The sequence below is a fragment of the Nomascus leucogenys genome, chromosome 13, assembly GCF_006542625.1.
Source record: "Nomascus leucogenys isolate Asia chromosome 13, Asia_NLE_v1, whole genome shotgun sequence".
Lineage (NCBI taxonomy): Eukaryota > Metazoa > Chordata > Mammalia > Primates > Hylobatidae > Nomascus > Nomascus leucogenys.
In genome coordinates, this window is record NC_044393.1 from 21,264,160 (window position 1) to 21,279,069 (window position 14,910).

Genomic DNA, 14,910 nt, shown 5'->3' on the forward strand with positions numbered 1-14,910 from the left:
GGCTGTGAGTGTTTTGGGGACCAGCTCCTCCTCCTACCTGCCTGCATCTGAACCAGGCATCCCTTCTGTGTGGGATTTCTGTTGACAATCTAGTGGTCACGCTGCAACTAAGCAATGATGATAATGTAATGATACTATGCATAACAGCTGATGTTTACTAAGTGCTTACACATAGGATGTATTTAATTCTCATAACCAGTCTTTCAGGTAGTTGTGATTGTAGCCCCATTTATAGATGAGGAGACTGAGCCTTAGATGGGTAGATGACATCCTCGGAATTACACAGGCAGTGAGCAGCAGAAGCATGATGTGAAGAATCATAGGTCCTTTTTCTCAGTCCTGGGCTCATTCTTCCATGCCTACCTCATGGCCGTGTCACCTTGGGTTACACTCCAGCCTTTCCTTCTATACAGGAGGCTTTCTATTTAAAAACAGATTTCTTTATTTAACATATATTTACACACCTCTATATTTATTGGCCGCTGAACTAGATACTTAAGTGTATTTTAATTTCTCAAATCTATGTGAGATCAATGAAATAAAACGCCCTTGGAATTATTTTTGAATTGCCTCCCCACCCCCCAGTTGCCTTCTTAATTCTCTTATCCCCTTCCTAGCCACTTTCTTTAAATGTGATGTCCACACTTGGAATGAGGCTTTCTTCAGTGCCCACCTCTTCCCAGGAGTGGCCCTTGTAAATGTCCCCGGTGCTTTCCTCATTGCTATAGCCAAGGGGTGTATCGCAGGCCTTATACTTCTCTTTTCAGATTTGATAATACTGACTGCTCTCTCCACAAAAATCTTACTGCTCACTTGAAACTGTCTATCAATAACTATGAAGGGCCTAAGATTTTACCTTATTTGGAGGCTCACAAGGTAGACTGCCACAGTTTCATAGATGCTGGCAGAAGACATGAGACTTCTGGGTCAGAGACAAAGAACTTTATTATTCACCACACAGCAAGCAGCATAAGTTTCATGTTCTCATTACTTTCCTTTGTCCCCCACCAAGCCCTGTGGGACTTACGCCAGGTCCCTCCTGACTCTTTGCGGGAGTTCTAAACCCAGAAATCAACCCAAAATGAGCAGTCAGCCATGTACATAGAGGGCTCTTGGAAGGGTTTCAGCACAGCTAATCAAAAATGATTTATGTCTACTTCTATTTCTTCTGACTTTTAATAAAGAATAATCAAAAGCTATTCTTTAGAGACTGCCAAAAAGGTACAAATGTGATCTTAAGAGAATCAATGGGCTAGATTTTAGCAAGTTTCCAAATGTCATGCTGTGGCAGCAGGGTGACTAGAAGTGAAAAGAATATTCATTACATTACAAGTGAATTGTGGGAATTTCACCTAAATATTTTCTGGCTAGGAAATTCCTGGAGCAATTGGAACAAATTTCAGCTGGAAATGCTGGGCCTAATTTTATTGTGTTTTATTTTTATATTTCTATCTTTATCTTATTTTTTTTATTTTGATGCCAGAAGTTCAAACCAACACACTGAAGGCTTCCAGGATCCTGCATTAGAATATCTCCTGTAAACCAGACGTAGTATCTGTTGTGCAAAACCAGAAATGGTTTCCTTTTATTAAAGACAGTACTGTTTCCACTTCTGCCAATTACAAGTCAGTTTCAAGGCTTCCTGCTCTTTCTGAAATAATGACAGCCATTTTCGTAGTCTTGTCTTACCTCTTTGTGAAGGAAATAATGTCATGACACCAAAGGAGAGTGGATGGGGAATTGCAAAATGGCAAGGCCATTACAGAAACCTTGATAGATAATCAGGTGGTAGGGAAACAGCACTCTCCAGTGGCATCAGGTGCAACTCTTGCCTTCCTCTCTAGATGGTTCCTGAAAATAGAGGGGTCTTGCCTGGGGGTGGAAGGATGCACTTGTGCTAGGGACAGAACATTAAAGTGTAGCTATTACAGCCCTGTTCTTCCAAGGAGTGTGTGCTCTCAAACCAAGCCGATTTATCCACATAAAACAAAGTAAGCCAAGGGAAGTTGGAATTTGAGTTGTTTTTAAAGAGCAAGGCAAGCAGTTGAAAAAGGGGAAAGAAAAAGAGAGATTTCAAAGGCAACTGTTGCCATAATCAGAGAAACATGAACATAAAATGGGATTAAGCAGAACTACCAATTAGGCTGTAAAATGCCTTTGTTCAGTTTAGAACATGTATCCCTCCTGTGTGGATGAACTGGAAAAAAAAGGGGGTTCACCTTCTGGGCAGATGCCGCTCCATAGATATGTAGCTTGATATGCAGATAGAGCCCTTGGGCAAAGCACAAAGGTGACCTCCCTCCAAGGGGGCTCAGTCAGGACTCACGGCTGTAGTTAGAACTCCTGGCTCTGCCAATAGAGTATGGGTTGGATTTGGGGACCACACCTCTTGCCTCTTAGCTGGGCACCGCTGGTGCAGTGACCAGTTGCTCATCCTCAGGACGTGGTCTTAGATTTAAGGAATTTTTCCGTTCATGTGTTCTGTGGTATTATTTGGCCCCTTGCTTTCCATTAAGGGACTTAAGAGGACATTAGCTTTTAAGTCCCTGAGACCCAGGGCAAAGTCAGCAGAATTAGCATCACCAGGGAACCAATTAGAAATGCTAATTATCCAGCCTCACCCCAGACCTCCTAAATTACCCTCTAGGTGATTCTGATGCACATTAAAATTTAGGAACTACTGTTCTAGTCTGAAAGAGTGGGGATAAGGAAACCTCACCCCAACCTAATAGTATACCAGGTATGCCATAACTTAATAATATATTAAAAGAATCTGATAGCCAAGAATATAGGAAGATACTGTGTTCTTTCTTACATATATATTTCTGACTTAAGGTCTTCCAAGATTTCCAGAAAGCTAGGCATCTGGGCTTCTATCACAGCATTTCCCAAACTGTTTTCTGTGAAGCAGTCATTTTCTGCAAGATAGCATTAGATATTCTTTGAACAAACAAAGTAAGTTTCTGCAACACTGCACTCTCTACCCTACTTTCACAGAGTTGCTAAGTGTAGCTGTGTACTGTTAAGTACTAGATGGCAGATGGGTGATGTGATTAATGTCTCAGTGTCTGGTATCAGATCACCTGGGTCCAATCCTAACTCAGCCCCTCAGCATAGTGGTATCAGGTTTTGTTCCTCCTAGTAAGGTTCATGGACCAGCAGCATCAGCAAGACCTAGAGAATTCCAATCCCCATCAGAGGCCTTCTGAATCAAGATGTGCATTTTTAACAAGATCCCCAGGTGGTTTGTATGCTGTAGTCTGAGAAGTACTACTAAAAGCCATATTGCTTGACCGCTCTCTGCCTGAGTTTCCTTATTCATTAAATAGGAATTACTAGTAGGACTTATCTCACACTTTATCAGACATCGGAATCCCCAGGAAGGTTTGTTAAAACGAAAATGGCCTGGCCTCATTCCCAAAGTTCCTGATTCATTAGGTCTAGGAATTTATTAGATAGGGCTAGATATTTCACTTTATTTATTTATTTATTTATTTTATTTTTTATTTTTTGAGATGGAGTTTCTCTCTCATTGCCCAGGCTGGAGTGCAGTGGCACAATCTTGGCTCACCGCAACCTCCGCCTCCCAGGTTGAAGCGATTCTCCTGTCTCAGCCTCCGGAGTAGCTGGGATTACAGGCATGTGCCACCATGGCCAGCTAATTTTATATTTTTAGTAGAGATGGGATTTCTCCATGTTGGTCAGGCTGGTCTTGAACTCCCGACCTCAGGTGATCCACCTGCCTTGGCCTCCCAAAGTGCTGGGATTACAGGTGTCAGCCACCGTGCCGGGCCTGAGAATTCACATTTTTAACAATTTCCCAGGGGATGTTAGTGCAGCCTGTCTGGGGACCATGGTTCGAGAACCATAGCTCTAGATTTTTCTAAGAGCATTTCTGTCTCCATGCCAGACCTGTTTTCCTCCATGAAGTATACTATTTCAATGCTTGACTTAGTGTTTATGTTTTACTCTTTCTACTGTTTTTACAATCTTAATCCAGCCTCTAAATTCCTCTGGGCAGAAATTATACCTTCTACACTCTCTCATTTTCTGTTTTGTAAAATAATGAGTACATTTTCAGCATGATTAATAATAGAATGGGGAAAGGGGAAAGGGGAAAAAACTCAGACTATCAACCCCAGTAAACAACATCTCCAAATGGATATCAGCCCTAGAATTATCTTACAAATTTACATTTCTAACAAGTTCCCAGATGAGGCTGATGTTGTAGATTCAGGGACCACTCTTTGAGAAGAACTTTGACAGGGACTTGAAGAGGATCAAGTGAACAGTCTATTATGTGAGCCATTAACACAGTGGCTGGCACAAAGTCAGCCTTCAAAACTGTTAATGTGACTTTTACTTGATAAACACTCAGATAAATCCTGTTAAGTTGAACAAAATGTTTATCAAACTCAGCTATGGAGTAGCTTATTTATGTGAGATGGAGTGACATTTCATAGGAAGCAGTGCTTAATTACAGCTGTGCTCACCCCTGGTGTTGCCATGTTCTACTGAGGTCAGTTCCCAGCCCCATGTGTAAAAAAAAAAAAAAAGCGGATTTAGAAACAGACTGCTAGAAAATCTCAAGGCAGTAGCTCATTGGATTTCAGGAAAACCAATGTATAATTTACTGTAGGAGAGGGCAGAGACAGGAAAGTGCCAAGTGGAGTGCATGCTTTTAGTGTCCTGGACAGATCTCCTTTGCAAGCAAGTGCCCTCAACCCTAGAGCACTGGGCATGTCGGCTGCTAAAGCCTCACAGCTTCCTTTTCCCAGAGAGCTGCCCTCGGTCAAGTAAGAAGTTTCCTCCTCTCTCTGCCTCGCAAGCCCTGACCAGTGACTGATGGACACAGTAGTTCAACCACAAGGTACCATCAACTCTGGGGTACACTTCATGCTCCATGACTCCTTGTGGGACCAGGCTGGAGCTTGACTCCAGTTGTGATTCCATCCTTTCTTAGCCCCTTTTCTCACTCTGTCCTTTACATCCTTTCTCCTGAAAGCACTTGATAAATCTCCATGTGTCAAAGTCTGCTTCCAGTGAGCCCAACCAGAGACACCACCTGTTGGGGCTCACTGGGACATTTGTTGAGTTGACTCTTGGAATCAGAGGGCCAGACAATGATTCCACTTTAGAACAACCACATATTGACTTGAAAATCTTGCCACAGAAGGAAAAGAAGCATGCCCTAAAAGTTCAGAGGAAGAATATACTTACATCTGAAAAACTACTGCAGGAACCAGAAGAAAATTTCCAAGAAGCCAAGTGGTAGGTAAGGGCCTTATCTGATGGAATTTTTCCTGGGCTTCTGTGTGCGCTCATCCTTGCTATGCTTCTTTGTGGCATTTCCCAGGACTTTGGGCTTTCCTTCAATGACCTGCTCCGTCTTCCTGACATCCTAACATTTGTATCTCTGTGCATTTTTATGCTACCTGATGTCTGGGTTGGAGTCTTTAACTCTCCCACCCCGGCTCTGGGTTATGGTCTTCTTTAGGCTCTTGGCACTCCCTCCCTGCTCCACTTCTCCCTATACCCTCTCAAACCTGCTCTTTTGCAGGTGGGCCTGGACTTCTGAGCCATTGTATGTTTAACAAAACTTCCTCTTGTTTTTTCCCTTTGCATTTTTCTCTTCTGCCTGTGTCTGGGGCTGAAATGGCAGCTGGGACCTGTGCTTCTAACACATTCATTCTGCTTAAATCCCTTCTCCATGTTGCCATAGCGTTCCAACATCTTAACCTTTTGCCATTTGATCATCTACTCCCTGGTCTTCTAGGATCACCCTGATTTCTGTTCCTGGGTTCCTGCTAGACTTCTTTGACCATTAGCACCTGCCTGCCCTTCCCTGCCTTGTCTTGAGCAGTCATATTCATGGGCCCTTCTCATCTGGGCTCACCTCTCTGAACTTGACCTTTGTTTCTCCTTGCCAGTGGTGCATCCAGCGCTATTTCCTATCATGACTCTAGGCCCTCCTGCTCATCCCTGTCCTGCTGTTGCCTGCTCCCAATATGACAAGTGTGATTATCAAAAGGCCTATTTTCCAGACATTTTATAAGACAACCTGCAATTTCCTATCTTTCAATAGGATAAAGCCTGTTGGTTCAGGAGCTAAACAGAAAAATGTGAATTGTTCAGATGAACACCCTTAATCTTCCCTGGCCCTGCTAGAATCTGACATCATTAAGAAGAAAAGTAAATAATCCTGGAGGTGACATCAAAATAAAATTTCAACTAAATGTGAAAAATGAATATTTTGCATGTAACCAGCCTTTTTCTCTTTATATTAGTTTCTTATTGCTACTGTAACAAATTCCACAAGTGTAATGGCTTAAAACAAAACAAATTTATTTATTTATAGTTGTGGAGATAAGTCAGAAGTGGATTTCAGTGGGCTAACATGGGGGTGTTGGCAGGCTTTTGGCAGGCTGCATTCTTTCTAGAGCATCTAGAGGAGAATCCATTCCCTTACCTTCCCCTGTATCTAGAGGCTGCCTGCATTCCTTGGCTCCTGGCCCCTTCCTCCATCTTCAATCCAGTGACGGGATCACTCTGACCTCTCCTTTCCCACAGCTTCTCTGCCTCTGGCTCTCCTGCCTCCCTTGTTCACATATAGGGACTCTTTTGATGACATTGGGCTCGGATGGCTAATCCAAAATAACCTCCCTATCTTAGGATCCTTGACCTAATCACATCTTCACAGTCCCTTTTGCCATATAAGGTCAGATATTCCCAGGTTCTGGGGACTAGGATGTTGGCATCTTTTGGGGGCTGTCAGCCTGCCTACCACACTTTTTATGGCTAATTTCACAGTTAATTTGAGCTCTACTAACACTAGAGCTCTGCAAACACTAGAATACACCTTCATGTGCTATTTTGCATGCCTTGTCATTTATTCCTCACAATAACTTCATATAGTGGGCACCATTTTCAAATCTTTTGTGTATATGAGGAAACTGAAGCTCAGAGAAGTGAAATCACCCACCCAAGGTCACATAAACTAAGCATTTGCCTTGATTAGTTTTAGTAGCAGTCCCTATCCTGTCTTTCTCTAGCTCCATCCCTGTTTTTTTACAGGCATCTAGGTAACAGGAACCTCCTGGGAGCTCACCTGTGACCACTGGTGGGCCAGTCACATCCAGGAGAGGTCACCTTGGATTTAGAAACAATCACATATGAGGAGTTTGATACCAGATGGGCTTGTATTTTTGTTCATTGTTTTCTTCTGCTAGATATTTATGTATTTCTTTATTCTTAATATTTTTATAAACATCAATTATTCTTGTTTTTGTAAATTTTATCAAATAGATAGTGGGCCATTCAGTCTGAAAAGTCAGGTCTTAGTTTAGTCCAGGAAGGTGAGCTCTTATATCTTGGGATCGGATTTCATTCCATTCATTGCACTCTCTTCTGTGGGAGCTCCAGTTACTTACAGGGTAGTTAATTGTCTATTGCCCATTTTCTTGATCGATTTGCCTCTCTCCAGTTTCTTTTATCTTTGCTTTCTTTGCCATCTGGGTTATTTTTTCGGGCCTGTCCTCCAGGTTCCTGGTTTTCTGCAACGTTGTTCCTTCTCTTTACTTCTAATGCCATGTTGAAATCTGCAAATGGCATTGTCTGTTTTCCTCAATTAGTCCCTTGGCTCCCCAAGGTATATCTTCTTTCTTAGTACTTGTCCTTGTCGCCTCACCTCTTGGCTCGTGTTCTGTGGAGCCCACGTGTTGATATCACTCTCCATCTCTCTTTTTTAATCTCCCATATTTCTTGGCTGTTCAGAAGTTGGACTTCCAAGGCAAAGCTCTGTGTTTCATGGGCTTCGGTTGGGCATGTGCATTTTGCTTATTTATCTCCACCCCTTATGCAGCATTACTACATCCCCTGCTCTTTTTTATTGTTCTCAGCTAATAAATTGGTAGCAAATAGGTAGATCCTGGTGTCATACCTGTTGCTCATACTCTCCCACACTGGGAAATGAGGGTGCTTGAAGAGGTGAGTGATGGGGCAGTGGTTAGTCCACACTGGAGCAACATGCATGGGGTTGTAATAGTAGGATCTGAAGCCAGATGCCAGCTCTGCAGCTTCCAAGCTGGGCAGCCTTGGGGAGGCAATTTCATTTCTCTGAGCTTCAGTTTCCTCTTTTTTTTTTTTTTTGAGATGGAGTCTCGCTCTGTCGCTCAGGCTGAAGTGAAATGGCACCATCTCGGTTCACTGCAAGCTCTGCCTCCTGGGTTCACGCCATTCTCCTGCCTCAGCGTCCCAAGTAGCTGGGACTACAGGTGCCCGCCACCATGCCCGGCTGATTTTTTGTATTTTTAGTAGAGACGGGGTTTCACCGTATTAGGATGATCTCGATCTCCTGACCTCGTGATCTGCCCGCCTCAGCCTCCCAAAGTGCTGGGATTACAGGCATGAGCCACCATGCCCAGCCCAGTTTCCTCTTATATATGAGAGTGATAAGAAGTGTGCCTACCTTATTTTTCATGGGGAATAAATGAGAAAGCATACAAAACACTTGGCACATAATAGTGTTTAGCTGTTATTAGCTTAATAAAGAAAAAAGTGTTGATGACGTTATAAATAACTCAGATTAGAAAATATTGACCCGAAGCTTTGCCACTCATTCATCCTTATCCACCATGGTGGCCCCAAAGTGCCTTGCTCAGCAGTGGGGAAGATGGGCTCCTTTTGATGACCCCCTTCTTCCAAGGCCCTCCTATTCATTTAGTGACCTCTTTTCCAAATCAGGATACATTCCTGGTGTTTGCCGGAATTTTCCCTCCTGCCTCCCTGCACTACCTTGAGAAGGGGCATTGCATGTGTTGTCTCGTAGGTTCTCGTAGGTTCTCATAGTGGGGTCCAAGTTGTGCCATCTCCTGCAAAGATGCCTCAAGGCATGAGGAAGCTGGATGGCATTTTCAGCCCTAGTGACCTTTCTCCCCTTCCTTACCTTGTACTGGTTTTTATTCAGGCAAGTGAATAGAAACTTTCCAGCTCAGAAAAGTGAAATTGCCTGCTCAAGTCTACATAGCTTGGAAGCTGCAGAGCTGGTATTTGGCTTCAGATTCTCCTCTTACAGCCCCATGCGTGTTGCTCTGATGTGTACTAACTATTCCACAAGTTGGTTAGTTTCTGGCATAGGAGGGAGTTATGGCTACCTCTCATTCTGCCATGACTTTTGAACAATACCATTTATTATTTTATGTTCAGGTATAAAGGAAATACGTGTTTGAGAAAGAAGGTCTGAAGAATGTCAAACAGTAAAATGAAGCAGCAAAATATTACCTACAATCTCCCCGTCTAGTCTGGAGCAAGTCTGTCTTAGCTGCCCTTTGATGGGGGCCTGGTTTACCCTGGGTTTCTGGCCTTCATGATCACTGCCTTCCCCTGGTATTGGTCTCCCCTCATTTGCTGCCATAGAGCTGAGCAGTGTGGCTCTACCTGTACCTGTGCCCCTCTCCTGACAGGTCACTGTAGAGGGTGAGGAAAGATGGCATAGGTGAAAGTAGGTTGTGCACATTGGGAAACTGTTTACTTGGTGCAGGAAATGATGAAGATCGCATCTCGGGAGACTGGGAGATTCAGGGCATGAGAATCATAAGTCATAAGATTTCCCTAAGTCCAGATAATTAAAGGAGTCAATTTCACTTTTTGGGGAAAAACGTTTTTAAATTAAAGCAGACACTGAGCATACGGTCTTAGTAAAAACAGTGCTTGACTTGAAGTTGGAAAACCTGGATAAGGGGCTCATGTACTCTACACATTTAGTTAAACTGTTAGACATTTGGATTTTTCTTCTGAGAAGAGCAGCAGTTGTACACTCACCAAACAAGGCTGTGAAGACACAATGAAGATTTATACAAAAATACCCAGCTCAGGGGCTGGCACATAGTAGATAAATATCCAGTTAATAACATTAATAAACATCCACTCAAACTGCATCGACATGCATGTGCCTTACCAGTTCTCATAACCTGCAACTGTGAAAGCGGTTTCTTCAAACTCAGGATATCCCTCCTAAAACTCAGGATGCTGAAGACAAAAGCCCATGTGTATTCACCTTGATTCTAGAAACGTCTACCAACTTGGGAGGCTTTCAGACAAGCTTCTAAAGATGAACAGAGGAAAGTTCTTCAGTGTAAAATGGGCAACACTTGTGGGCAAATGTGTGGGGAAAGTTTGTATCATACATAGGATAAGATTCCAGAGACGGAGTGACAGTTGTGAGAACTGACTAGAGATGACTGTGAGCTGAACGTGGGTTTTTACGGAAGAGGGGGTGTCCCCAGGGAGACCAGACCCTCCAGGCAGAGGAAAGAGCATGTGCCAAGGAAGAGAGGTGTTGAAAAACTTCCATCCCCTCCCTACCTGTGGTGATAGCTTAGGGCAGGTAGGGCTCAGAGCCTGTGGGGTGGGGTAGCAGGGCACCAGCCATAGGGCCTGTGAGCCAGGCTGTATTTATTCTACATGGGCTGGGTTTTCACTAAGTCTGCTGAAGTTTGTCTGAAAGAATGCTGTGGGTTCTGCTTAAGGGAAAAAGGAAAATAGGAAGGAAAGTTAGGGGGCTATGTGCCAGCTCCAAATGCAGGCTGAGCCGAGGTGTTTAGAAGGAGCCTTTTTCCTCTCTTTTTGCCACCAGGCCTCTGTCCTCAAATCAGCTCACTAGCAAAGTTTATTCTTGAATCAGATCATTAGCACAAACCAGCCATGAAAACTCCTGCTTTTTTCTTTTTTTTTCTTTTTCTTTTTTTTTTAAAGAGGCAGGGCCTTGCTCTGTCACCCAGGTTGGAGTGCAGTGGCTTGATCATGGCTCACTGCAACCTTGGTTTTTGGGCTCAGGCGATCCTCTTTCCTCACCCTCCAGAGTATCTGGGACTGAAGGTGAGTGCCACCATGCCTGGCTGTTTTTTAAAATTTCTCGTAGACGCAAGGTCTTGCTTGCTACCCAGGTTGGTCTCAAACTCCTGGCCTCAAATGATCCTCCTGCCTCAGCCCTTGCCAAGCACTGGGATTACGGGCATGAGCCACTGTGCCTGGCTGGAAATCCCTTCTTACAGTTGAAAGTCTTGAGCCCCAGGGGTGTGAGTATGGGTGGACATCCATGTTGGGAGTCACCTGGAAGCCTATGATGCTATGATTCCTCCTCTCCCTCTCTTCCTCTGTTCTGCAGCAATGGAATGGCAGGGACACGGCCCTGATGGTCACCCGTGTGGTCAACCACAGGCGCTTCTCAGCCACGGTCAGTGTGGCAGACACTGCCCAGCGGAGTGTCAGCAAGTACCGCTGTGTGATCCGCTCTGACGGTGGGTCTGGTGTATCCAACTACGCGGAGCTGATCGTGAAAGGTGAGTGCCTCCAGCCTACGCCTCTACTGCCATGGAAGGCCGGCATTAATGGGCCTTAAAGCCCCTTTTCTCATCTGCTGATCCTCCCCCACATTCAGTAAAAGAGGAGATTAATTTCTAGTCACTCTGACGTCCCTCCCCAACACAAACTCCCCAAACAGGAGAAGCTATTGTAAAATCATGCAACATTGCATTGCTATTCCAAGTTGAGTCTCACATACAGGAGCCATACGTGAAAGACTGCGGAATATATAACACAGAAGGCATCTTCAAATTTGGCTTTATTTTGTATTTAAAGTTAGAATGAACAAATGTCCTTGTATTTGGGTGGCACACTGTGGCAGTGTTCTCGTACTATTGTTTCTGAGGGATTTTTTTTTTTTTAATTGAAAACTCAATACAATGATAATATTTTGGAAGGACTTTTGAAATAAATAATTCCTCACCCCACTGGCCTTGATTCAATTCTTTTCGATTTCTTGTTCTTGTTCACCTTGAGATATTGTTTACATGCTTTCCATTAAAATATGCAGACTGTTTTCTGCTTCTCTCAAAAGGCCAGATATCCCATTTCTTTCTGAAACTTTGTCATCTTTGTTATGATGCTTAATGATCGTATGCTATCTCATCCAATGAATTATCCTATTTTGTTAAAACCCCCCATTTGCAGTCATTTGGATAATTCCAGGTGTCTTGTTTTTTCTTTCCTTTGTGTATGTAACAATTAGCACCTCCATGGAGTTCTTCTGGAGAGAACATTTTATTCTATTGAACCAGATTATTTCCTTAGGATAAATTCCCTGGGGATAGAGTTGGGAGGCCAAGAATATGAGCATCTTTATGGATTTTTCTTTATGTTGCAATATTGCTTTTGTAAAAAAAATGGTTTGACAGTTTACACTGGTAACAGCAGCTATGGATGTACTCGTTTTACCAATGTTATGTTCGCCGATTAAAATTTTAATACAGCGTAATTTAGTGAATGAAATAATGAAGCTCTTCTTATTATGCTAGCTGTAGAATGAGACCTGGTGTGTTTGAAGGGAAAAAACAAAAAACCCCCACTTATCGAGCCTTTGAGGGCTCCTGAGTTAGTTTCCTTTGTCAAAGTATGGGTGGGTGTGGAAACTTTGACCTCATTTTGCTGACCCAGTGTGACTGGGAGTCTTGGGCCGACTGGACTGGGGGTTGCAGGCTGGGATTCTGTGTGCTGGCTATCTTGACTTTATACAGACATTCACATGGCTGATCATGTGCCATCATTCAGGTCTCAGCTGAAATGCTATTATGTCATCTTCTCCCAGAGAACTTCCCTGACCCCCTGCCCACACCTCCCTTCCTAGTGGTCACAATTCCTTCTCATTACCTGGTCTCCTCTTCTACATAGTTCTTATCACACTTTAAAATGCTGGTTTGCCTTTATTTGTTTACTTGGTGACTTTTTGTCTCCCCTTTTAGGATCTAAGCTCTGTGAGAGGAGGGCTGTCTGCTGGGTTGGAAGTCCCTGCACTCAACGCAGGGCCTGGCACTGGTTCTCAGTTTGCTGAACCATATGAGGTTGTTAGTGTTCGCCTGTTTTGACTTGCACAATCAGTCATTTCATAAGGCTCAACTTGAAAAAATTTGTGGAATGATAGATGAGTGAGTGAATTATTGGCCTCAGCAGGAGTTTATTTCCTCACCATAATGCCATGAACACTTAAGCCAAAGATTAACAAGTTAGGCAGTTATGAAAAAAAAAACTTTAAAAATCTTTAAATTGGTTTACATTAAATGTTATTAACATAGAAAAGAAGCCACCACTTTCACGGCATTAGGCTCCTATCTTTGCTTTGTTGGTGCCATAAGATTAGCTCATGTAGCCCAGTATGGTGGCTCACGCCTGTCATCCCAACACTTTGGGAGGCCGAAGCGGACAGATCACCTGAGGCCAGGAGTTCGAGACCAGCCTGGCCAACATGGTGAAACCTTATCTCTACTAAAAACACAAAAAATAGCTGGGTGTGGTGGCACGTGCCTGTAGTCCCAGCTACTTGGGAGGCTGAAGCAAGAGAATCGCTTAAACCCAGGAGACGGAGGTTGTGGTAAGCTGAGATCATGCCACTGCAATCCAGCCTGGGCGGCTGAGTGAGACTCCATCTCAAAAAAAAAATTTTTTTAGAAGATTTATTATTATTATATGTGTATTATGTGACACAGGGGTTATTGCAGGCCTTTCAGGTACTCAGTGAATGTGTATTTTCAGATGTCCTGCTGGAATGTGTCTTATACCTTCTATGGCTGGTCTCCCACACCAGATTGAGAGCCCCAAGAGAGGGTGCACTGTGTTCGCTCCCGCTCCTCATGGTCTTGCTAGCACCTTGCATGCACATGGGGCAAAGTTGGTGGCAAGAGAATGTGACCAGTGGCTATGGGAGTTAGTGTAGCACTCTGAAATTCCCATGCACAGACAAATAGAACCAGAAAACGCTTGGTTTATTATTTGCTTATATGCCCCCATTCAGGGGCAGGATGGGAGCTATGGGAAGAGAAACCAAGAGGCTACTGGGACAGAGGATGTGGTGGAGCATCCTTGCTTTATTTGGAGAGGTGGCCAGGGTTTACAGGGACACTGATTTGTCCTCTGCTGGTTGTGCATCCTGGGCCGGAGTCAAGAGGAGGGGCCGGTGCTAGCCTGGGTGGAGTAGCCAGGCCTGGCAATATGACTCTGCAGCTACCACTGCTCTGAAGCCACTCACCTGCAGCCCCTGCCACTCCAGCTTAGGGAGGGCAGGGTGGTGGGTGGCACCCAGTCTCCTTCACATTGAACAGTGGGGGGTTGGCACTTCCTGTAATCTGGTCAATCAAGGTGTAATTTTATTACACGTCGATGAAATTCATCCATATTTTTGGCATAGGTTATCAGTTTTTTAGTGCCCATTTTTCCTCCATTTAAATATTATGATGGTGGTAAGCTAGGAGCTTGGTCCCTTGCATGTAAAGAAGTCCCTTCACATATGTTACCTGATTTTATCCTAATTGCAGCTCTGTACATTGGTTTTATTTTAACTCATTTCATGGGTGGGAGAATTAGCACAGCCAGTTGAGAAACAGGGCCATCCCAAGGGGTAGAGCTGGAGTCCAACCTGCATCTGGCTCATGCTATTTGGTCACACCTGGAGGGCTGATGGGTTGTGGCCTTGCTATTACCTGGTGCCACAATGTCATGAGCAGTGCTGAAGGGGTCCAGGTACCAGGCAAGCAGGAGTCCCTGGGTCCGTCTAGCTAACTTGCCATTTTGACACATGATGTTCCCTTCCTGACTGTCAGCTAACTTCCAGATTGTGGGAGAAATACATTTAACCTACCCTCACACCCTCCCCCAACCCCACACACACTGCTAAACAGTTAGTGGCGTCCAAGCAAGACAAGAAAATAAAAGGCAGGGACCCCCTCAGGAGCAGAAGCAACCAGAGGAAACCTGTCACCCTGGAGTGGGTGCCCAGGGACTCATTTGAAGGCAGCAAACCCGAGCGTTTGGAAGAAACTGTGTGATGAAGAATGACTCACTTACCTCTCAAGAGCCCTTTGC

General features: G+C 44.1%; 1 protein-coding gene across 4 annotated transcripts in view; it reads left to right on the forward strand.

Annotated features, from left to right (window-relative positions):
• The window catches only part of PTPRT (protein tyrosine phosphatase receptor type T), a 1,129,549-nt gene that overhangs the window by 433,714 nt on the left and 680,925 nt on the right, over positions 1–14,910 (forward strand). For all 4 annotated transcript variants that reach the window (XM_030825446.1, XM_030825445.1, XM_030825447.1 and 1 more), the window contains exon 6: positions 11,165–11,339. In XM_030825446.1, the coding sequence (XP_030681306.1) occupies positions 11,165–11,339 (175 nt within the window). The remainder of the gene's footprint in view (positions 1–11,164; positions 11,340–14,910) is intronic.